The sequence below is a fragment of the Leopardus geoffroyi genome, chromosome D4 (assembly GCF_018350155.1).
Source record: "Leopardus geoffroyi isolate Oge1 chromosome D4, O.geoffroyi_Oge1_pat1.0, whole genome shotgun sequence".
Classification (NCBI taxonomy): Eukaryota; Metazoa; Chordata; class Mammalia; order Carnivora; family Felidae; genus Leopardus; species Leopardus geoffroyi.
The window spans coordinates 93,782,410-93,804,003 of record NC_059342.1 but is presented as its reverse complement, the minus strand read 5'-3'; the positions used below and the strand labels follow the sequence as shown (position 1 = coordinate 93,804,003).

Genomic DNA, 21,594 nt, shown 5'->3' with positions numbered 1-21,594 from the left:
ACCTGAAGCCAGTTGGTGGCCAGGGCAGGGGGATCGGAGAAGTCAGCGCCACCCCCCCCCCCAACTTGGGCCCTGCCATCTACCGCTGGCACCGCGAGATCCCCCCACCTTCCAGAGCGTTCAGGGGATTCCAATGGATCAATTCATTATGTGTGGACTCCCATCCCCCCTATTGCCTCCCAGGGAGCTCCTGGGCCCCAGAGTCCGGGAGAAATCCGGGGAGTCCATGCCCTTCTCCTGGCTGGAGAAGCACCCAGGACTTTGGTCCCACAGGGTGGGGAGGGGGTTGCGGCGCAGACTGAGAGAGAGAGAGAGAGAGAGGGAGGGAGAGAGAGAGAGAGAGTGTGTGTGTGTGTGTCTGATGGCTGCTGCAGCCATATCCAGCCGCAGGGGACCAACTAGGTGACCCTGGGAGCTACTTTCTCTGAGGCCATACAGCCTCCGTACCGATGCCTGCGAGGAGGGGCACACAGCAGGTGCTTAGGGATGTGGGCTAGGGCCGGGAGGTGGCAGACTGGGGGCACTGATGGGGGAACTGTGACTCGAAGTGGGGGCTCGGAGCCGAGCCACCCCCACCAGCCTCCCAGCGTGAACCACGGGTTAGGGAGGGCGGTGGGGGCTATAAACAGATTTATTAGGGGCCCCAGGCAAATCCACAGGGTCCCCTCCCTCCTACTACCACCAACGACCGAGATGTCCCCGAGATGTCCCCTCGTGCCCACAAGCGTCCGCCGTGTCCAGCCGGGCCCCTGCTACAAGAGGTTCACCGTGGCCACCACCTGCTTGCAGCCAGTGACGGCAAACTCGCGGCCAGCCACGCGGTAGTACTTGAGCTGCGCGGCCAGGAGCTCGGCCCGGGCCTGCTCCGGGAAGAAGCCCTCCCCGGCCATCTCGTCCCGGAAGCAGCTGACCACGGCCCGCTTGTCCAGCAGCAGCAAGGGCACGATGGCCGCGGCCTGCCACAGCGGGTGCTCGCGGACCAGGAGCGCCCGCAGGCCGGCGCGCAGCTCCTCCTCGGCCCGCACGGCGGCCACCGCATCCCAGTCGCCGTGAGCACCGCGGGCGCCGTCGGGGCGCGGGGGCAGCGCGCGGGACGCGTTCTGCAGCACGAAGCGCGTGATTTCCGCGCCGCCCGCGCTGCTGAGGAGCACGTAGATGGCGTTGCGGAAGTGGTGGGCGCGCTGCGGCTGCAGGAAGCCGTGCAGCTCGTCCAGCAGCGCCAGGGGCAGGAGCTCCGCCTCATCCAGCACCACGAGCGGGGTCTTCTCCTCCGCTTCGGCCCGCTCCACCACGCCGGCCACCAGCCGGGCCAGCTCCTCGCGGCAGTCCTGCGCAGCGCGCGCCTTGGGGCAGTGGTGCCGCGCGTGGTACTGCAGCACGAGCGCGCCGTCCTCAAGCACCGCGCGGAAGTGGCGTGCCAGCAGGCGACCCACGTGGCTCTTGCCCACGCCGCTGGGCCCGTGCAGCGCCAGAAGCAGCGGGCGGCTGTGCACGTGCGTGGCCAGGTAGTCCCGCAGCAGCGCCACGATGCGCCCCACGGCGGCCGGCTGCCCGAACACGGCGCGCTGCAGCGCCTTCTCCAGCCCGTCGAGGTCGTAGCGCTGCGCGTTATCGTCCAGGTTCTCGATGGCGTTGAGCACCTGGAAGCCCACGATGGCCACGAGCAGCAGGAGGCAGCGCTGCGCGCGGCTGCGGCGCTCCGCGTGAGGCCGGTACTTGCGCGAGGTCTCCGGGTAGAGCACCACGCGGCTGCGTCGGCGCCTCTTGCGCGGCGTCCTGGACGGCGGCTCCGGGCCGTCGAAGGTGAAGAACCGGGGCTGGTCCGGGTCAGCGTGCGGCGCCCCCGACGCGGAAGCCGACCCCGAGCCGGGCGGCTGGGGGCGCCGCTTGCGCAGGAGGCACACGCGGCGGCGCAGACGGACCACTGCGCGCAGCGGCGCGATCACGCTCGGGCGGGGGACGCCGGGGCCCGCGGCCTCCAGACTGGGCTGGCCGCTGTCCATGGCGCAGGGGCGGCGCTCCGCATGCAGGTCGCCCTCTCTGCAACAGGAAGATGGGGAGGGTCTCCAGGAGTCGGCATGGCCGACTGGGACCCTTCCCTGGAGCGACGTCCCTCCTCTGGGAGGTCCCCAGGGAGTGCGGAGCGCGGGGGGGGGGGGGGGGGGGGGGGGGGGGAAGGGTGACTCCTGGTGCCGGCCTCTCCCCGCTGACCAGGAAGCGGCTCCCCGCAGGGCCCCATGCAAATCTCTCGGGTCCTCCCAGGAACAGCCGCGGGCCTTGAGGAAGTGGCGGCGCGGGGAGGGCGCAGCTTATCGGGCAACCACCCGGCTTCCTGGAGAAGTCGGTGCTAGCTGGCGCCGATTAGGGGTAAAGAAGGGTCAAGGCCCGGCCCCGCTGCCCATCCCTCCCTCCCTCCCGCCCGCCCCGCCCGCCCCGCCCGCAGCTCGGCCTGCCAGGCGCCAGGGGCTCTCTGAATCCCAAGTGGGAACCAAGGGGAGCAGGGACCCTGGCACCACCAGAATCCAGAGACATCCCCCGCGCACTTAAGAACACTTGGGGGGGGGGGGGGGGGGGAGGGTCGATCAGGAACTTCTGCTTTTGAGAATGGGCCCAGGCCTCCGACCCCCCACACCCCCCAAAACAGGGATCCTCCCTGCACCCCAGTGAACACACATGGAGTGGCAGCAGAGAGCCCCCAGACACTAGTAGGGTGGGGTGCAGAGACAAGAGCCAGAGGAGGAAAAGGGCCATTGAGGAGACAGAGCTGAAGAAAGGACTGATGCCCTGGTCTCCAACCCACCCCATACCTGCAGCTGAGTCAGGTTAAGTTCCTGCTGGCCCCCAGCCCACCCAGGGCAGCCCCCTGCAGAGGCCAGATGCTGAGGCCGCAACTCAGGACACAGAAAATACCAGCTTCCTGTCGAGGGTCCCGATGGGGTCAGGGGCCTGGCTGGCAAGCTCAGGCCTGGAGGGGTAGCAGCACCTGCAGGTCCCGGGAGCCTTAGGTCGGGAGGAAACTCTGGGGAGGTTTCCGCTTCTGTGCAGAGGAAGTGAGTCAGGGGTGTGGCAAGTGGGCGGGACTTAGGCTGGATGGAGGCGCCAGACGAGAGCCTGGCTGGCTGGCCCAGGTCCCCTGGCTGGCCATCGGGTCACCCACCCTCCTCAGCCCTGCAGCCCTCCTGGCTGTCCAGGCCCAGGTCACCTGGCAAGGCTTGGGGCATCCCCTCCCCAGAGATCCCACAGACACCTGCATCTCAGTCTAGCTTCCAAGGAACCCCTGCCTCCCCAGGGGCACTGGCACCTGATCCCCCACATGGAGCGGAGGAGGGCAAGAGCAGAGAGGGTGGGCCGGGCCCCTCTGTCCAGCTGGGTGCCCCCAGTCCCTTCCTATTCCCCTCTCCCCCACCTCCCTCCCCTCCCCTCCTGACCCCAACCTGGGGTCATTTCGTTTTCCCCTCCTCCCCTCCCAGGGACTGGGGCTCCATCCCATCTCCCTCTCCTCTTCCCCTGCAACCCCCCACCCCCACCCCCAGCCTAGAGCCCTCCCATCCCAAGGATAACACACTGGAACAGAAATTCTAGCCCTGGGGTTAGACCCCCATGTGTAGCTCAGGGTCCTGGTCAGGGAGCAAATTTACCAAGAACAATTTACCAAGAACAAAGGACTTAGGCAAAGAAGTGGCAGGTGGGGGCTTGTGTGGCCCTGCCCCCCGCCCTAGTCCATCTCTGCACAGTCGGCCTTCCTGAATGACCTTCTGCTCTTCTCATTCTGACCGACGGAGCTGGGCCCTTCCAGGCCCAGAAGCACCTCTCCTGGGCCCAGACCCGTCTGCAGCCCTCCCTAAGACTGGGCCCATCAAGCAGTCCGGCTAGTCTGGTGCTGCCTCCCTCAGTTCCCGAGCCCTTCGGCCGTCCTGCCTGTGGTCCCTCGAGCTCACCCCCTTAGCCTCCCTCTGCCCACACACTGACTCTGTCCCCTCTCCTAACTCTTCCTCGCCTCACAGTGGCACCAGGCACGTCGTGCATCAGGGAAGTGTTGGTCACGGGCTGGAGAGTTCCCATTGTCTCCAGGTATGGGATTCCCAGGCCTCTGGTGATGCATGTTCCTGCCTGCCCTTCAGTCTGGTGCCCTCGGGCAGGGTCACTGCTTCTCTCCATCCTCCCATCCAGCCCTGGGGCCTGCCTCCCAGGACCGGCTGCCCTCCTCTGTGCGGGGCAGGTGCGTGCGGCCTTGGGCCCCCTACCCACCATGTGGCCTGGCAGTACTCTCGGGCCTTCCTGGGGCCAGTGGGGGGGGGAGGGGGAGGACACTGTCCAGGCCGTCCCCACACCCCACGATCCCAGCATAGGGGCGTGGGGGTGGGGTCCTGCCTGAATCTCTGCTTCCTAAGGAAAAAATGGAAAGGGACTACCCCTCAGCACGTGCACCCACAGACGTCTCCCCCCTGCTCCCAGGGGCAGGGCCAAGCATCCAGACCGTGGCCCCCAAAGCAGAAATGTCTTTAAGAAGATACCTGCCTACTTATGCTACGTCCACCCCTCAGGGATGCCCATAAACAGCACACCCCCTGGATTTACCCAAACACCTTTTATTTACACAAGTCAAAGTCTCACTGTGCAACAGTCCCTCACTTGGCCAAGTGCGGGTGCGACTGAGTAAGAGGGAGCACACCCCTCCAAGGGTAAACTGAGGCAGCCAGCCGGTGGCCTGGGCTTTCCTCAGCCCCACCTGCTACATGGGGCGCAACTTCCTGCCTGTGGGGCTCTGGGTCAGCCAGCCGGTCCCGGCTGAAACACTCAGACGCTCCTCGGAAGCCAGGTTCGTTCTGCAGATGGGGGACTCAGCACACTGTATGATTCTGCCCGTCGGTGCCAACAAGGCTGGGCCCACCCCTCCCCCTTGGCTCGGCACGTGTCCCTCTCCCACCCTCGCCCCATGGAAAACAGGTGGCTTTTTCCTAATTCCAACTACTGCCAATCTGCCTCCCCTCCCACAACACGAGGCGGCAACCAGCCAGAAGCTTCCACGGCCTGGAATGAGCTCAAGCGGCCAGGAGGGGCAGAGCAGACCCAGAGCTGTGCTCCACAGAACCAGACGGGGACCCGCGAGGAGCGAAAACACGATCCCGTTCCCGTGGACCACACACACGTCCCAGGACCCAGTTCGTGGGGAGGCGGAGGCGCAGAAGGGGGCCCCACGTGCAGGAGGTCCCAGGGTGGGGGGTGCTCCGCTCGGCCAGCCCCAGCCCCCCCAGCGGCCCGCCGGCCCCCAGGAGAGACGGGGTCCCGTGCTTGCAATGGCAGGGGAGCTCCTCCTGGCCGGCCACGGCCACGGCCCCACCGGGGGCCCTGCCCAGTCCCAAGCAGCCCCAGGTGAAGGCTCAGAGCCCAGCCGGAGTGGACACGGCGGGGAGGGGCAACTCCAGGGCCGGAGTCTCAGCGGCCTGGGCCGGGCTGGGCTTCCGGTGCTCCAGCTGCTCCAGCCGCTCACCGAGCTGAGAGTAAAGTTCCTTCACGGCCTCTCCGCTCTGCAGGGGGGAAAGTGCGTGGTTCGGGGCAGCCCCACCCCCCCCCACCCCACCCCCCCGGGGCCGCATGGGGGCGGGGCGGGCGGCACAGGCCCGGGAGGCAGGGCACCCACCTGGCCCGTGGGCTCCAGCGCCTTCCGCAGGGCGTCCAGCCTGGACGGGGCCACCCGGTGGTGCAGGTGGATGAGGAGCCGCAGCACGTGGCGCTGCACGTTCTCCTTCCTGGAAGAGGCCACAGCAGCGCGGCGGGTGGGCGGAGCCTAGAACCGACCCCTCCCCCCTGGCCCCCCCCCCCCCGCCCCCACCCGCCCGGAGGTGCCGCAAGCTCGGCCTGCAAGCTCGCCCGAGCCCCGCAGGGTGCAGGCAGGGGGTGGGCACCTGGGCGAGGCCGTGAGGAGGAAGCCATCGAAGAGGCTCCTGCAGAAGTCCTCCAGGGCAAACTCATCGGCCAGCAGCGCCAAGTTCCCCATGAGCAGGTGCAGGAAGATGTCCCCAAACGCCAGGTCGCCAAAGGTCTCCACTGCAAACACAGGTGTCAGCCCCACTCAGCCCGCCGCCCCCGCCCCTGGATGGGCCAACGGGGAGGCCGCGGAGCAGCAGCACCCCCTGAGGACGGGGTGCCCGGTTTTCCTGCAGCCAGAACCGGGGCGGCCAGCCGCCCCCACAGAGGCGGAGAAGCAGGGCTGTGGGGATGAGGGTCGGCGTGGGGAGGGCACGCGAGCCTGCTGCCCGTGGTTCTGCCCCATGGCCAAGGGACTTTGGACTAAGTGGACTCGAGAAGAGGGAGAAACTGAACAGACTGGAACTAGAAAAGAAACAGGAAAGTGCCACGGCACCGGCCCCCGAGTTCTACCGGACTGCGAGCTACGTGGTTCTAGAAGAAAGACAACAAAAGGAAAGATTTTCATTTTCTGAAGCCACGGACTCAAACTAAAATAATCAAAAAAAAAAAAAAAATTAAAAAAAAAAACCAACCTAAAATAATCAGCAAAGGTAACTACCAACGTATCTCACTGATGACCAGAGACAGAGTGCACAGCAAACAAGGCCGACGACCCAGCTGGAAGGCAGCAGGTCACGGGGTGGGGGGGGGGACACACATGGGGACACAAGTGCCACAGCAGCCACTAGAGAAGTGCTGGTGCTGACAGGGAGCTGTGACCATGGCACTATCTGAGCCCCAGGCGCCACTGAATGCCACGGGGAGGCCCGGGCACCATCAGATGCAGCCGGGCTGTGCCCGCGCCACATGTGACCAGAGCCCCCGCTGACCTCACGGCCGGGGGCACTTTACAGGACACTCAGGCAAGGGCACGGTCGCCCACCCCAGGGAACACTGCCAGCAAAGTCCCTAATGGGAAACAAATGCCCTGGTTCCAACCCTTCGCACAGAACCCTCCAGACAAGGAGAAACACGAAAGGCAGCAAGGGGACACGAGGGTGGAGGGGAGACGCTAGCTGGAGCCCTGACTTGAACTAACCACCCACATCAAATGTCACGTGACAACGAGAGCCCCGTGGCCACCGTCGGGCCCTGGACCCAGATGTGACCACAGCCCCATTCTTTTGTAGAGACACCTGTCAAGTCCTCCGTGGGTTTACGTCCAGACCATCATCCGGGGGACGAGCGGCACACACGGACCCCCATGCAGCAGGTGAGAGGCACTGGGCTTCACCACGCTGTGCTCTTTGCTTGTAACGTCATCAAAAACCCCCACGATAAAAAGCTAAAAAATAAACAGAAAGGAATTTTTAAAACTGACATCTGATCTTACTAGCACCCGGTAACGACAGAAGAGGACAGCGTACCCATCCTGAGCACAAGGGAAGATCGGAGTCCCAGCGCCCTGGGCAGCAGCGCGTGGCTGGGAGACACCGACGCGGTGTCGGAGGCAGGGAGGGAGGAGCCCTCCCTCACCGGATGCTCCCGACGCAGGCAGGACAGCCCGCTTCTAGCTGACACCGTTAGACGCGAGAAAGACACAAAGGTACTGAAACGAACTGGAACGATGAGACAGTCCCAAACGGCGCCCTTGGAAGTCTCCAGGCTCCAGCCCCTGTGGCCCTGTGACACGTCTACATGTGGACGTGCTACCTCATGTGGAAAGAAGCCCTACGACAGGAGACGACACCGCATGCCCAGGTGGGCCCGACAGCATCACAGGGAGGCGGGAGGCAGGGGGCCAGACTCAGAGGGATGTGCGGGCGGGAGGAGCTGGAAGGGTGAACCGCGAGACCAAGTCAGGAGCCGGGATGCAGGCGGCTCCTAGAAGCTGGAGGAGACCAGGAGACAGATTCTCCCCAGAGCCTCCGGAAGGAGCCAGCCTCGCCCACACCTTGCCTGTAGCCCCGGGACACTCGCTTCACCCTTCCGGCCTCCAGAGCGAGAAGAAAATAAGTTCGTGCTGTTCACGTACATGGAAACTAGATACGAGGTAAGATGCACAAATAGCTTCCTTCCTAAAGAAAACACGGGAAATGTAACACGGGCACCACCCTCAGACGTGTCAGTGATCCAGAAATGCACTTGGCCGGGAACGCGCAGGATCCTTATGAAGCAGCCTCAACACCCCAGACATGAGCCGAGCCAGCAGAGGCCCCTGGGTCTGGGCAAGCATGGGAAGGCCAGGTGCTCCCCAACACCCTTCTCCTTGCCTCCACCTGCGGCTTACTCTTGAAGGGGTCCACTCGGGCCCCACCGGGAAGCAACCGGCCCCCTGGCCCCACGTAGCCAGAGACCGTCGGGGGTGAGCTCTCTCAATCGTCTGAGGCCTTGAGGGGCTCCACCTCCCTCGCCAGTTAGGGGCAAATCATGGTAGCTTTTCCACCACAGCCAAAAAGATGCTTTCACAAACGGTGACAATGGCGAAGGGTGTCCGTGAAACCGCCAAGCCGAGTCGCCCCCACCCCGGCACCAAAACCACCTCCAGAAGACAAAGACGGAGAAGCGCGCCAAGCCAGCCCCTCAGCGCTGGGACAGGGCAGCAGCCCGGGGCCCGGCACGGGGCCTGCCCGCACTCACCCAGCCCCGGCAGCAGGCGCAGGAGCGCGTTCTTGTTCCTTTGCTTGGTGATGTGCAGCACGTAGTACAGCCCCACCTCGCAGGCCATGCGGTGCTCCTGCAGGAACCTGCGCCCGGCAGGGACGGGTCACCCCTGGGCGACGCCCTCCGCACGGCCTCCGTGGGGAGCCGGGGGGGGCGGGGGCGCGGCACGCCCACCCGTGCCCGCGGGGCCCATACTTGGTGAAACTCTCCGGGAGCGTGTTCGGGTACGTGACCGGGGCTTTCTCCTCAGCCGGCAGCTTCTGGTCCACGTTGAAGGTATGGTCGTCGACCACGAAGGACATGAGCATGGGCAGGAACCTGGTGATGAGCTCCGCCTCCTACGCCAGAGAAGACCCAGGAGCGGGTCGGGCACAGCCCCACCTTTGTCCTGCAGGGACCCCGCCCCTCGCCCGCCTGCCTGCATCTACCCTTTGGGACTTCAGCCTGAGGGCCTGTCCCTCCTTCCCGCCTCCCGAGACCCCGCCCTGCTGATCTCCCGAGGCCCCACAGACCCTCTCGAGGAGGCGAGGAGGCGGTGGAAACCATCCCACCCTCGTCCTGTTACCATCTTGGGCTCCTTGAAGACCTGGCTGTCAATCATGTCCCATGCCCCCTGGCCCAGCGCCAGCAGCCTGAGCAGCAGCAGGAGATCGGGACTGTCCTGTGGGAAAACGAAGGCCTCAGCACGTGCTCACCCAAGGCTCCCCTCCACTGAAATCACTCGTTGCCCGGCAGGGTCCTCATGCCATGGCCAAACGCCTCGGCTTCCCCCGCAGCCCCCACGGCACCCACTGCCCATCGGAAGTGCTGTCGTCCGGCCGACACGGGCCTGGCCACACACCCACCCAGAAGGCGGCGTGCAGCCAGCCGCCGCGCTCACCCTAGGCAGGGTCTCCTGGCCGACCAGCTCCTGCAGGTGCCTGACGGTGCTCAGCGACAGGGTGTTGATGGCAAAGGGGTCACACAGGATCATGGACAGGTCCCTGTGAGGATGAGCACACTGCGTCAACATGGCGCGGCCACGGGCGGGCTGCCCTGGCCGCTGTCCTGGGGGGGAAGGCCCCTCCGCGCAGAGCAAGCCCACCCACCCGCCCGCCCTGTGCTTCCTCGGCACAAAAACTTGATGTTCGGAACTTATCCTTAACTTGCTCAAAATACTGAAGGGCTTTAAAAGGTTTTTAAAAAATCAGGCCCCCGTTTTGCTTCTGAGGACCTGCCCCTGACGCCGTAAGCTCACGAGGGCCCCACAGAGATGGTCGCAGAGAGAAAGAGCTGCAAAAGAGAGCTCGACAGAGCCGGTCCCGCCAGCACAGCGGCCCCGGGACGGCGCTGACCACCCACCCCGGTCGCAGTCAGGCCCCGGCTCACCGAAACTCTGAGAGCCTCGGCCCCAGCAGCCAGGTCTCAGCCGTGTGCACGAGCGCCAAGGCAGCTCTAAACCACACTGGAAGCAACTGCAGACACAGCCTGCTCATCCGGACACCTGTGGACAGGACCCTGGGGGCTGGGGCACCGGCGCAAGGCCGACCCTTACCCTAGGACTTGCTCCTGCCCCTTCTTCACGCCGTCAAGAAACCCCTGCAGCTCTCGGGCTCTCTTGCTGTCCACAAACCGCTCACGAATGCAGGCATCCAGGCACCAGGTAAACTGTGGGGAGGGAGCCCAGCCGGGACGTGGTCAGAGGCCGCGGCCTCCAGACGGCTCCCGTGGTCACCGCTCAGCTGCAGCCACCACCCCGAGCCTCACGTCGGCAACAGGACCCGCAGCCTCACGTGGTCTGGCCGGTACGGCGCAAAGGCGCACAGGCCTGAGGTCCCACATGCCCAGCAGGCCGGGTGGTGCTCGGAGCAGGCAGCATTTGTGCTCTGTTCTCAAGGGGGTCTCCCTGGCAGCCCCCACTGCGGGACCCTGATGCCGCACAGCCCCCCGGACCTCACGCTGTCTGGGGCTGCACAGCATCCGCGCGGGAGACAACAGCGGCACAGAAAGCCCCATGCCTGGAGCACACAAGTGGCCCCTGAGGGCTCTGGAGCAGGGGAGGGACAGTGGCCCGGGAAAGACCAGAGAAGGCTACAGCAGGGGAACAAACAGCAGGCGAATACGGCAGACGCGGGGCCGGTGGCTCTGACTCAGGTGCCCCTAAGCCTGGGCGGCAGAGGGGGTGTGGGGGCTGGCACAGGGCTCGTGGCCGGGTGGGTGGGCGGGTGGGCGGCCAGAGCCCTGAAGGGGAGGAGCCGGAGGGAAGGGGAGGAGCCGGAGGGAAGGGGGCGGGGCGGGCGGGCGCCACCTTATGGCAGGGGTCCACGGAGCAGATGTCCCCGACGTCCAGCTCGTGCAGGGACATGAGCAGCTCGGCCCGCAGCGTGCAGTAGTGCACGTTCCGGGTCCGCAGGAAGAGGGTCCGCAGGAACTGCAGCACCATGTCGTACAGCTTCACGTTCTTCCCCACCATCTGCGTCAGCTTCTGCACCACCTGGGGGAGGAGACCCGCGCCTCGGGGTCACGACAGCCACGGGGGCAGGACCGCCCCAGCCCGACTCTACTCCTTCCTGTGCGGGCCGGACCCAGAGTCTCCTCTGTCACAAGACGCCAGCTCTGCGTCAGGTGGTGGCAACCCTGGATCCCACAGACCCTGAGAGCCCATCGGCCTAGGACCCCAGCCTCCAGGGCTGCCCATCAGCTGGCACACGACACTGGGGCACCGCTGAGAGACGCTGGCCACTGTGGCCCCGCCAGGGCTGCCTTGCTCCCTGCGTCCTCCCATGTCGAGCACCTGTACCCCTTCCTCGGCAGGGACCACCCGCCTCTGCAGCCCGCACCCCGCGTGGAAGTCTCCAGCAGCCTCCACCAGCGGGAGGGAGCACGGCTCACCGCGCGACCGTGAGCAGGAGGCAGGCCTCTTGCTCTGATGGTGGGAAGCAGACAGGACGAGCTGGGGTAAGAGACGCCACAGCGCCCCAAAAGCCACCAGGCTGTACACGGTGCGTGCAGGGGGGAGCAGGGACAGAAGCAGTGAGCGCCCGCCAGGCGACCTCGAGGGCCCCCAGCGAGGCCTCTTCAGCAGGCCTCAGGGACCCTGACGCACAGAGCGGACCCGGAGCACGACCCACATCTCAGCACGCGGGCAGCTCCGGTGTGGACGAGGGCAGACACGTGCCTGCCCTGACCACAGCCCAGGCCCACCTCGCCGCGAACAGGAGGCAAGGCGCAGGCCGCTGGGCACGGAGCCGTGGCCCTAGTGGCCGACCCACACCGTGAGGACCGTGGGTGCCACACACACCTGCTACAACCCCCGCCCCCGCAGTGGTGAAGGCCGCACAGGTGGGAAGGACCCAGGCCGACAAGAGCAGGAAGAGACCACAGGCAGGAAGTATCACCACAACCACTGGCCAGATTTGGGGAGAAAGCGTTAGGTCAGATCCCACTTCAACCAAACGCACAACCCCAGGCGAGAAAGCTGAACAAAGAACCAGCAAGACGCCCCCGCACCACTCGACCCGGGCCTGGTGGCCTCCGCCGTTAAGCCATCATGCCGGAGCACGTCAGGCAATTGCAGTGGCCCCCCAACTCACTGGGAAAAGCCAAAGTGTCCATGGTGGCCTCCGGCCCTCCCGAGCTCACCGCCCCCCGCCGCGCGCACACACACTCACCTGCTGGCTCTTGGTTCCAGCCACATCAGCCTTACCTTCCCACACAGCCAGCCTGCTCCCCTTCAGAGCCTGTGCTCACACCCCAGCCTGGCTCCTCTTCCTCACCCCCAGAACCCAAGCTGCCCGGCTCTGCCTTGCCTTGCTCTGGGACCTCATGCCTTGACCCTCCACTCCTCTGGGTGCCCAGCATGTGACATTTACTGTGGAGCATCTGCTCCCTTACAAACTGCAGGTGCCCCAGCCAACAGCCTGACCCCCAGAGTCACCGAAGGGTGCAGGCACTTATGGCAGGAAATCAGAACTCAAGAAACATTCGCTTGTCAGAGTGAGGAACGAATCCGACGTAGAAAGAAAAGACGGGCGCCTGGCTGGCTCAGGTGGAAGAGCACGGGACTCTTGATCTTAGAGTTGTGTGTTCGAGCCCCACATTAGGTGCAGGGATAACTGAAAAATAAAATCTCTAGGGGTGCCTGGGTGGCTCAGTCGGTCAAGTGTCCAACTTTGACCCCGGTCATTATCACACGGTTTGTGGGTTCGAGTGCCGTATCGGGCTCTATGCTGACAGCTCAGAGCCTGGAACCTGCTTCGGCTTCACATTCTGTGTCTCCCTCTCTCTCTGCCCCTCCCCCACTCGTGCTCTCTCTCCCTCTCAAAAAAAAACAAAAACAAAAACAAAAAAAAATAAAAATAAAAATTATTAAAAATAAAATCTTTAAAAAAAAAATTTCCCAGAGCCAAAGGACGACACAATGAACTTCACCGGAAAGGCCTGCCGACTCCCAGAGCACCAAGGACATAAAACCAGAGAGGTCCACGTTAGGCACCACATCACAAAGACCCCCAACCACACGTACAAGCCCACCCCTCCCAGGGGCAGAACGACTGAAACGTGCACAGGGGTGGGAAAGAGGGTGGTCAGGGGGCCCCGTGCCCCACCTCGCCCTGGCGCCTCGTCTTCGGGGAAGGGCTGAAGAAGTTGTGCAGGACGGAGAGCTCGGTGCTGAAAAGCGCACTCTCCTTCTCGAGGATGTACTGCTTCAGCAGCGGAGAAACTTCGTCGCCAAACAGAGCCTGGTTGTCCTGCCAGATCTGCCGTTTCACCTCCACGGCACAGGCCCGGTACAGCTCCTTGTCAGCCATCACCAGCTTCAGCTTCTTCTCCGGAACCTACAGGACCATATCGGCCACCTGTGAGCCGCACCTGTGCCCCAGGGATCTCCCTCAAGACGAGTCAGGAGGCGGGGCGCCTGGGTGGCGCAGTCGGTTAAGCGTCCGACTTCAGCCAGGTCACGATCTCGCGGTCCGGGAGTTCGAGCCCCGCGTCAGGCTCTGGGCTGATGGCTCAGAGCCTGGAGCCTGTTTCCGATTCTGTGTCTCCCTCTCTCTCTGCCCCTCCCCCGTTCATGCTCTGTCTCTCTCTGTCCCAAAAATAAATAAACGTTGAAAAAAAAGAAAATTAAAAAAAAATTAAAAATAAAAAAAGGCCTCAGCTCCCCCAGCAGAAACCACCTCAACCCAGAGCCACCAACAGGGGTGCCTGTGACCGGACCCCAGGCCCCAGCAGATGTAAGCAGCCAAGCTGAACACAGACAGTTCTTGCCGAGTCGCCATGGGTCCCACAGCCCAATTCACACACCAGGCATCAGTCTCCGTGTGGCTTGTCAGGGAAAAGCCAGCACAGAGAACATGCCCCAGGGCTGCTCGGGGTTTGGGCAGGCTGCTCACGAGACCCCCCCAGAGCTAAGGTGCCAGCTTGACGAAGCACATGCACGATGTCCCCAAGTAAGGGCTCGTGCAGAGAGCGCCCTGAGCATGTGGGCCCACGGTTTTTACCTTGGGCAAATGTTTCATGACACACATCACCACTGGCTGCAGGGACGGCATCTTCACCAGAGAAAAGCTCTTTTCTAGAAGATCTTCCAGTTTCTTGTACCTGGAAAGGCTCGTGTGACTAAAGGAGCAGCACAGGACCCAGTCTGAAGCAGCTGTCTGTCCCCAGACAGATGACAGATAAGGGTATAGGTTTCCACGGGCGGGGCACTCGAGTAAAGGCCCCCTTTTCGAGCGGGGGTGTGTCGCCAAGGGAACGCTAAGTGCTGCTGAGTCCGTTCCAAGGCTGGGAAGGGGCCTGCACATGTCACCTGCCCACCTACCTTTCCTCAGCCTTCCCCTCTGAGGCAATGGCGGACACCCGCTCCAGCAGCTTGTCCCGAAGCTCGTCAAACACCGACTGGTGGAACTCCAGCCGAGGTGTCCCATGCAGGTCCAAGAAAGGCAAGGCCGACTGCAGGGAGGGCAGCAGCACGCCATTCTCTGTCTGAGGAAACAGAGGCCGGGGGGTGGGGGGGTCGATTTTACTTATTGGGGCTGGGCTCATGGGGAGGCTACAACAGAAACTTCAGGTCGCTGCTACACCTGGCCAGCACCCCGGATGCCCTGAGTACCTAAGAAGGCAAGGATGCCTCCCAGCAGCCCTGGTTGCAAACCAGGGTATATGTATACATAACGGCAAACCCCGGTACCCAACCAGATGTCCATCAGCGGGGAACCAGCTCAGGGCACCCGCTTCCTCCATCCTTGGACATCTGCCCACTTCCCCCGCGCCCCCGCGCCTCCGGCAGGACTCACGCCCAGATCGCCGGCCTCCCCACCGGGGCCCACCTGGAACTGCTCGATGGCCTTGAGCGGCTCCGTGCAGTTGGTCAGCGTCTCCTTCAGGTCTTCGCCGTTGGCCACGCCCAGGTCCTGCAGCCCCGCGAACATGGCCGAGGCCCCGGCGCCCGCCCGGCTCGGCGCCCCATCCCCGCCGCGCTCCCCTGGCGCCGGCGCGGTCGCCGCAGGTCCCCCCGAAGTCCGCTCGCTCGGGCCTCGGGGACCGCCCGAGCTCCGCTCCCCGGCGCCCTCCAGCTCGGCCAGGTCCCGCCCGCAGCGCGGCTCCGCGGGCACCGCAGCCGCCCACTTCCGCCCTGCGAGGCCGGGTCCGCCGACCGACCGGTCCCCGGGAAACACTGCGATCGCCACGCAGAGGTTCCTGGGAGCGGCGTCGCGCCCGGCTCCAAGCTCAGAGGACGTGAGCGGAAGCTGTGCTCTGGCGCGGCGCGGGCTGTCGACGGGAATCCCGCCCACCTGAGCCCCACCCCAACCCCGAGGCACCAGCCCGCCGCTCTTTTGCGGCCGGACCTCGAGGCGTGTGCTGCGTCTGACCTCATCCTCCTCTGGGGGCACAGCGGGGTGCTGCGGGGCACTTGAGGGTGGGGGAACCGGGGAAGGGGGCCGGACACCGGAGAAGGGGTGCTGCCGGCGGGGTTGGCCTGCTTTACGAATTTCAGCACTGACATTTTAACCAAGTATATTTTATGTTTATAACCATGAACAATCCTGCTGTTGACCTCACAGCAGCCTTTTGACTGTGAAAATAGTTTTGCTTCAAGGAAAGGAGCATTCGACCCCGGAAGCTCCCTGCCCCTGGGCCTCACCAGGTGCTCGACCCTCTCTCTCCCTGGAACCTGGCTCCCTCCTTGCCAAACCGGGACAGGGATGAAGTTCACAGCACAGGGTTGCTGCAAATGCGACTAAAATCTAAGTGTGCCTCCAGAGGTGCCTAACAGAGACCTAGGAAGCGACCTGGGGGCAAAGTGGTATCATGACCAAGGATGGCTATACTCATCACCATGAGCATCTAACCCCAAGTTCACCCAAGGTGGTGGGCCCTCAGGCTGAGGTGTCCATCCTGACTGCGAATTCAAGTTTCAGCTGTCATGGTGTCCCTTGTCCCTTGCAGCGCAAGAAGCTGACACGAAGTCAGTGGCCACTGCCTGGTCTGCACCCTCCCTCGGCTCCTCCTTGCTAAGTGTGCAAGCCCCTGGACCCAGCAGTCAGCCCTCTGCAGGCCCTCACCTCACCAGTTCACCTCCTTTCACCCGAACAGCCCTGTATCCTCCCAAGCTTGGCCACGCCAAACATCACACCCTCTCCCTTTTTGTGTGCGTTGGCTTCTGAGGTTTATCCTGCTAGAAATTCCCTCACATTGCCCAGCAAACTCTTGATTTTTCTTTCTAATGTTTATTTTTGAGACAGACAGAGCGTGAGCCAGGTAGGGGCAGAGAGAGGGAGACACAGAATCTGAAACAGGCTCCAGGCTCTGAGTTGTCAGCACAGAGCCCGATGTGGGGCTCGAACCCATGAACCCGCAGGATCATGACCTGAGATGAAGTCGGACGTCCAACCGACTGAGCCACCCAGGCGCCCCTTGATCATCTTTAAAAGTCAGTTCCTCTACTGCTTCCTCCAGGAAGCCCTCCCTCCTCAGCCCAGCTACAGGGGATTGCTCCATCCTTCCCGCTAGCCCCACTTCTGACTTTGAGCACTAGGGGTTGCCAGTGGTGCAGCAACAAGCAGAGCCCCCTGAGCCACGTTCCCAAGACCAGGGCTCTCACAGCTCTGTCTCTGTTGCCTGCTGCCTGAGCCGGTCAGCCCAGGGCCCTAGGACGGCCATCTGCAGTCCCACTGCTCCGATTCCCAGGGGTGCTGGCACTCAAGCCCTAGAAGAGGTCACAGGTGGGCTGCATTCAGACCCCCTGGGCCTTGGCCCCCCTGCAGAATGGGGCGATGTCCACACCACAGGAGCAGCTGCTGCAGTGCCTTTTTGAAGGGGTCAAGCTCTGGCCCAGGACTTGGGTGGCATAGGGGGGAATCCCCGGAGGAATTGGTGCAGTCACCACCAGCTGCAGTGAGGCCCTTGGAGGGAGGCACTCTTGGCGACAACCCCTGGGTAGAAGGGCAGGTTGCTGCCGTGGGCAAGTGCAGGGCCCTAACAAGTGAAGGCCCAGGACGTCTGTTGGCTGTGGCGTGGCCTGCACAGCCCCAGGCAAGTTCATAGGTCTTTGGTCAGGAGCTGAAGGATGCAGAGCCAGGCCCTGGCAAGCTGGTCCCCTGGGTCCTCTCTGGTGGCTGGGCAGGCTTTGGGTGGGCTGGCAGCTGCACCAGTCTGCTGGGTGGCACAGCTAGATGAGGGTGCTCTGTACTGCCCACAGGTCTCCCTCCCACCCCGTCCCCCGCCAGGAAGTCCCAGGCCGCCACCCCACCCACCCTAGAGAAGAGAGCACTGAAGGGGAAGCAAAGGGAGACCCCTGGCTGAGGAAAGCCAAACGTGGCAGGTCTGCAGCAGGCCACATCCGTGCGACAGCTCACGAAAGACACAACAGAGCTGGAAAGAACCGACAGCATCTCTGTGTGGCAAGGGGGTGGGCAGGTGAGGGCTTCCGGCTGGGCTCTCCTTGCTGTCCGCAGCTCACAGAGGGATTGGCCGGCCAGGAGGGGGCATCAGAGGCGCCCAGAGAGTCAGAAGGCCAAACTGGGCCCCACCCCACCCCCCCACCCCCCGGGGAGACCAGGGTTCCGTGGATACCCGGCCGGCCGGCTGAGCCCAGCAGGGGCTACAGCGTGCAGAAGGGTCCTGTGTCATGGCGCTTGGGTCTTCGCACGCCCTGGATGACCACCCCAGGTGCTGAGGGGAAGCGCGAGTTATAGCAATCCTCCACATGGTAGGCAGCTGGGCCGGGAGTGTGGGCTGCAGAGAGAAGGCGGGAGCCACACCCAAGCTGCGGCGCCAGCTCCCAGCTCCCCCACAGGCTGAGTCCCCCGTCCTGCTCCCAGGGCCTGGCCTCTGTCATCAGAAGCCTCCTTACAGGAGCTGACCCAGGAGGCGAACGCAGGTGAACGGCTCATGGAGAAGGCGGGCGGGCGGTGGCTCTGCAGCCGGCACCCAGGAGAGACTTCGTAGGTGTTGGGGCCTGGGCGCTTCTCGCCCCCCGGGGCCTGAGGAGGGGCCTGGAGCCGGGGCTGGGCACGGTAACCCGCACCCCCGGCCCACAGCAGCCCCGGCCGGGAGCGGGCCTCAACTGTCTTGGAGGCGGGGCGGCGGCCCCCAAAGCTGAAGGCCGGGCAGGCAGGCCGGCTGAGTGGTTGATAGTCCGCGGGCGATGGCCACTGAGGGGAAAGAGGCTGCTGCAGGCCCCTCCCGCCCTCCCACAGGTCCCCTATCCACGCCCCCTCAGGCTTCTCCTCCAACCCTCCCCCACAGGCCCCGCCCCCTCGGGCCCCCTTCCCGCCCGCCCCACGAGCCCCGCCCCCAAAGGCCCCTCCTCCAGCCCGCCCTCCACAGGCCTCGCCCCCACCAGCCCATACCCGCCCCGCAGGCCCCTCCTCTAACACGCCCCCACAGCCCCCGCCCCATAGGCCCCGCCCCTCCCGGACCCCTTCCGCGCACCCCCACGGGCCCCGCCCCCGCAGGCCTCTCCTCCAACCCGCCCCCACAGGCCTCGCCTCCTCGGGCTCCCTTCCCGTCCGCCCCACAGGCCCCGCCCCCTCGGGCCCCCTTCCCGCCCGCCCTACAAACCCCGCCCCCCAAGGCCCCTCCTCCAGCCCGCTCTCCACAGGCCTCGCCCCCACCAGCCAATTCCGCCCCACAGACCCCTCCTCCGGCCCGCGCCCACAGCCCCCGCCCCAGAAGCCCCGCCCCTCGCAGATCCCCTTCCGCGCCCCCACAGGCTCCTCCTCCGACACGCCCCCAGGCCGGCCTCCGCCCCTCTCAGGCCCCCATCTTCCAGCCCGCCCCACAGGACCTGTCCTGCCGGCCCTCCACCTTTTGCTCTTGGTTAAAGTCGACTTTCTGTGTGAAGGGGCTTTCGCTCTGGAACCACGCTGTCTGCCACGCCCTGCGGCCACCGCCCTCTGCAGTAGCGGCAGCGTGGTTGGGGAGGGAAGGCTAGTAGCCGGAGCCCCACTCCCAGGGTAGGGGGCGAGCGGTGTGGAGGGGCGCAGGGAGGGGCCACGCACCGCGGGAGGAGTGCTTGCGGCCGATGCTGAAGTGGGGATGTGGGGAGCACTCGCGTATTGAAGCATCGGGTACCTGGTACTTGGTGGGGCCGGGGATCTGCAGGTCGGTCACGATGGGTGGGCGCCGCTCCAGTACTGGCAGGAAGCAAGCTCTGGGCCTAGAGTCTCCGCAGGCGCCTCCCCCCCACCCCCAGCCCCGCCCGCCTCCCCAGACCAGACGGAGGTAGGGGGTAGCCAGGACCCTTACTCACACAGCTCCTTCAGGTTCTGGGTGCAGATAGGGGGACGCTCCTGGGGGGGACTCATTTGCATCCCGAGGCCAGGTGGGAACTCCTGCCCTCCAGGGGTCCACATCTCCTCCCAGGCGGCCCCTGGCGGGGGGCCCAGCAACAAGACACAGGCCTTGGGCCTATAAGGGAGACAGATAAGCACCTTCCAACCAGTCCAACGGCCACTGCATTTGGGCTGCCCCCCACACACAAACACCCGAGCCCACCCACGGCTCCCTGGGAAGTTACTGGTATGGCACAAGTGTCTTCTGCCTCAGGGGGCCATGGGTCCAGTGTTTGCCTCCATTGATGTAAAAATTTGCCAGGAATTTCACAGCCTTCTGGTCAAAATTCATCCTCAAAGTGTCTTGCTCCCTTCCCCAGGGACACCTCAGAGCTCTGTGACCTCAGTGGCCAGTCAATGGGCACCCCCCGCCTCCGTTGCCAGGGACTCCTTGGAGAAGGAACACTGCCCAGCCCTGGAGGGACTTCCCCAGTGGGCCCCTCTGAGGGGCCCCTCCCCTGGCCTGCCAGGTGGGTCACCCTGGTGTCAGCCTTGGCCGGGAGGACCCCTAGTCGGCCCCAGTGACTCCTGGCTTGGCCTCATTTCCTCTCTTCTCCCTTCTTATCCCAACCCTCTCCTCTCATAGAATGGGGGGTCCCCTGGAGAGCCCGGGTCCACTTTAGCAGGCCTTCTGGGAGGACCGAGGCCTCCGCACAGGGATGAGGCGAGGTGGGTGCTATGGGATGCCCAGCTGTGCAGTGCCATCCAGAATGAGGCAGTAGGGGGGTAGGGTGGAGGGATCCAGGGAAACTCTCTGGAGGAGGAGGGGCTCCTGCTGGAAACCCAGCCTCAAAAAAGAAAAGTAATGGCAGGTGGGCCTGGGTGAACCATGCTGACCGTAGAGGCTGTCTTGGGACTGGAGCTGCCTGGTGGCTACGCGGGTGCCAGGCAGTATGGAGATGTGGGGGCCCGGCTTCCGCTTAGGAGCACAGAGGCTGTCAGGTGTCACAGATGAACGGGGCTGCTCAGGCTGAAATGCAAAGGAACAATAAGCCCAAATGAGCGCGAGCCTGCTTGGGCACCATGGCCCTTGCTGTGCCCTCTGCAACTGACCAGCCTGTCAGCCCCAGCCCTGTTCTTGACCTAATCGGTACAGACAGGGCCCAGTCAGGAACATCTTATCCTCCAGGCCCACCCTACCTAGACCCAGTCTCTTTCTCTCCTGATCCCTCCCATCCAGCACTGACCCTGCCTGGCCTCCAGAGGTGCTCCAGATGGAGGGACAGACGGACAAATGGAGACTTGCTTGAGGAAACGTGTGTTTCCTTAGGGTGAGGGGCTCATGACCTGTGCTCAGGGCCCTTCCCTTGTACAGTGTTCCCTGAGAGCATAATTGACAGTGGCTGTAGGGGGAGCTTTATTAACAAAGCACTGAACGTTTGGGTTAGTTCTGATTGCTCCCTGTAACACCTGTTACTGTGATGGGTGACACAGCACAGACGTCTTCAGCTCAATGTCAGTCATTCCTTGGAGTAGATAGATTCCTACGAGTGGAAGCGCCCCGTCAAAGATCGTAGTGTCTTGTATGGGTGTGGTATGTATTCCAGGTGCTGTCTGGACAGTGCCTGGGACCTTGCTGGCAATGAGCATCAAAGACTCCCAACGTCAGACCTCAGCCGTGTTTATTTCAGGTTCGGTCTTCTGTGTATAGACTCTGGGGTCTTAAGATGTTCGTGACATGGGCATTTTTCTATCATTGCACTAATTTTTCTTGTTTTTGTTTTATAAAGTTTCTATACTCGTACATGTCTGTCCACAACACTCGTTGCAATCTTTGTTCCCAATTCGTAGTCTGCCTCTGAGTATTTTTTTTTTCAACAGGTACTAGAATCTGCTCATTTCTTCTTTGGTTGGTACCTTCCTTTGTTTTTATAGTTGGAAAGTCATTCCTATACAACAAAATAAAATCAAATCAGGAATTGTTTAAAATGGAAGACAGTGCCCAGTTCCAGGGGAAAGGCTCTCCAGAATGGAGTCGCAACAGCTCTGAAGCTCAGAAACCCCCGGACGAGGCTTCCCACGATGCTGTGAAGCTTCCAGAGCCTCTGGTCTCAGGAGTGGGCTTGGGTGGGGAAGCTACTTTTCAGCTGGCTGCTGGCCTCCTGGGGGCAGCAAGAGTCCACGCCTCATTCCGCCCCACACTTCCTGACAGGCCCAAGACAGCTGTCCCAATTCTGTGAGCTCAGGGAACCTCAGTGTG

The 21,594-nt window shown here is 63.7% G+C and overlaps 3 protein-coding genes across 7 annotated transcripts; all 3 read right to left on the bottom strand.

Moving 5' to 3' along the window:
* Positions 1–563: 563 nt before the first annotated feature.
* Positions 564–3,377, bottom strand: TOR4A (torsin family 4 member A). Its single transcript, XM_045470447.1, has 2 exons — positions 2,808–3,377; positions 564–2,040 (listed from the first exon to the last, which is right to left on the bottom strand). Exon 2 carries the CDS (start codon positions 2,001–2,003, stop codon positions 753–755), a length of 1,251 nt encoding a protein of 416 aa, XP_045326403.1. The 5' UTR covers positions 2,004–2,040; positions 2,808–3,377; the 3' UTR covers positions 564–752.
* Positions 3,378–5,028: 1,651 nt separating this feature from the next.
* On the bottom strand, positions 5,029–15,212 carry NELFB (negative elongation factor complex member B). The gene is made up of 13 exons (XM_045470446.1): positions 14,886–15,212; positions 14,378–14,541; positions 14,058–14,157; positions 13,161–13,391; positions 10,862–11,047; positions 10,109–10,221; positions 9,455–9,557; positions 9,140–9,235; positions 8,770–8,912; positions 8,551–8,657; positions 5,907–6,048; positions 5,642–5,750; positions 5,029–5,528 (listed from the first exon to the last, which is right to left on the bottom strand). The coding sequence occupies exons 1-13, from the start codon at positions 14,985–14,987 to the stop codon at positions 5,382–5,384; spliced, it is 1,743 nt and encodes a 580-aa protein (XP_045326402.1). The 5' UTR covers positions 14,988–15,212; the 3' UTR covers positions 5,029–5,381.
* Positions 15,213–17,431: 2,219 nt separating this feature from the next.
* Positions 17,432–21,251, bottom strand: STPG3 (sperm-tail PG-rich repeat containing 3). 5 transcript variants are annotated; one of them, XM_045469177.1, is made up of 7 exons: positions 21,140–21,251; positions 20,232–20,364; positions 19,313–19,470; positions 19,062–19,196; positions 18,868–18,956; positions 17,922–18,212; positions 17,432–17,793 (listed from the first exon to the last, which is right to left on the bottom strand). In XM_045469177.1, the coding sequence occupies exons 3-7, from the start codon at positions 19,413–19,415 to the stop codon at positions 17,515–17,517; spliced, it is 897 nt and encodes a 298-aa protein (XP_045325133.1). In that variant the 5' UTR covers positions 19,416–19,470; positions 20,232–20,364; positions 21,140–21,251; the 3' UTR covers positions 17,432–17,514. The 5 variants fall into 5 exon arrangements, with proteins under 5 accessions (XP_045325133.1, XP_045325132.1, XP_045325131.1 ...); XM_045469176.1 differs by lacking the exon at positions 21,140–21,251 and adding an exon at positions 20,582–20,945; XM_045469175.1 differs by lacking the exons at positions 20,232–20,364; positions 21,140–21,251 and adding an exon at positions 19,580–19,715 and having other exon boundaries at positions 17,912–18,212.
* Positions 21,252–21,594: the final 343 nt, after the last annotated feature.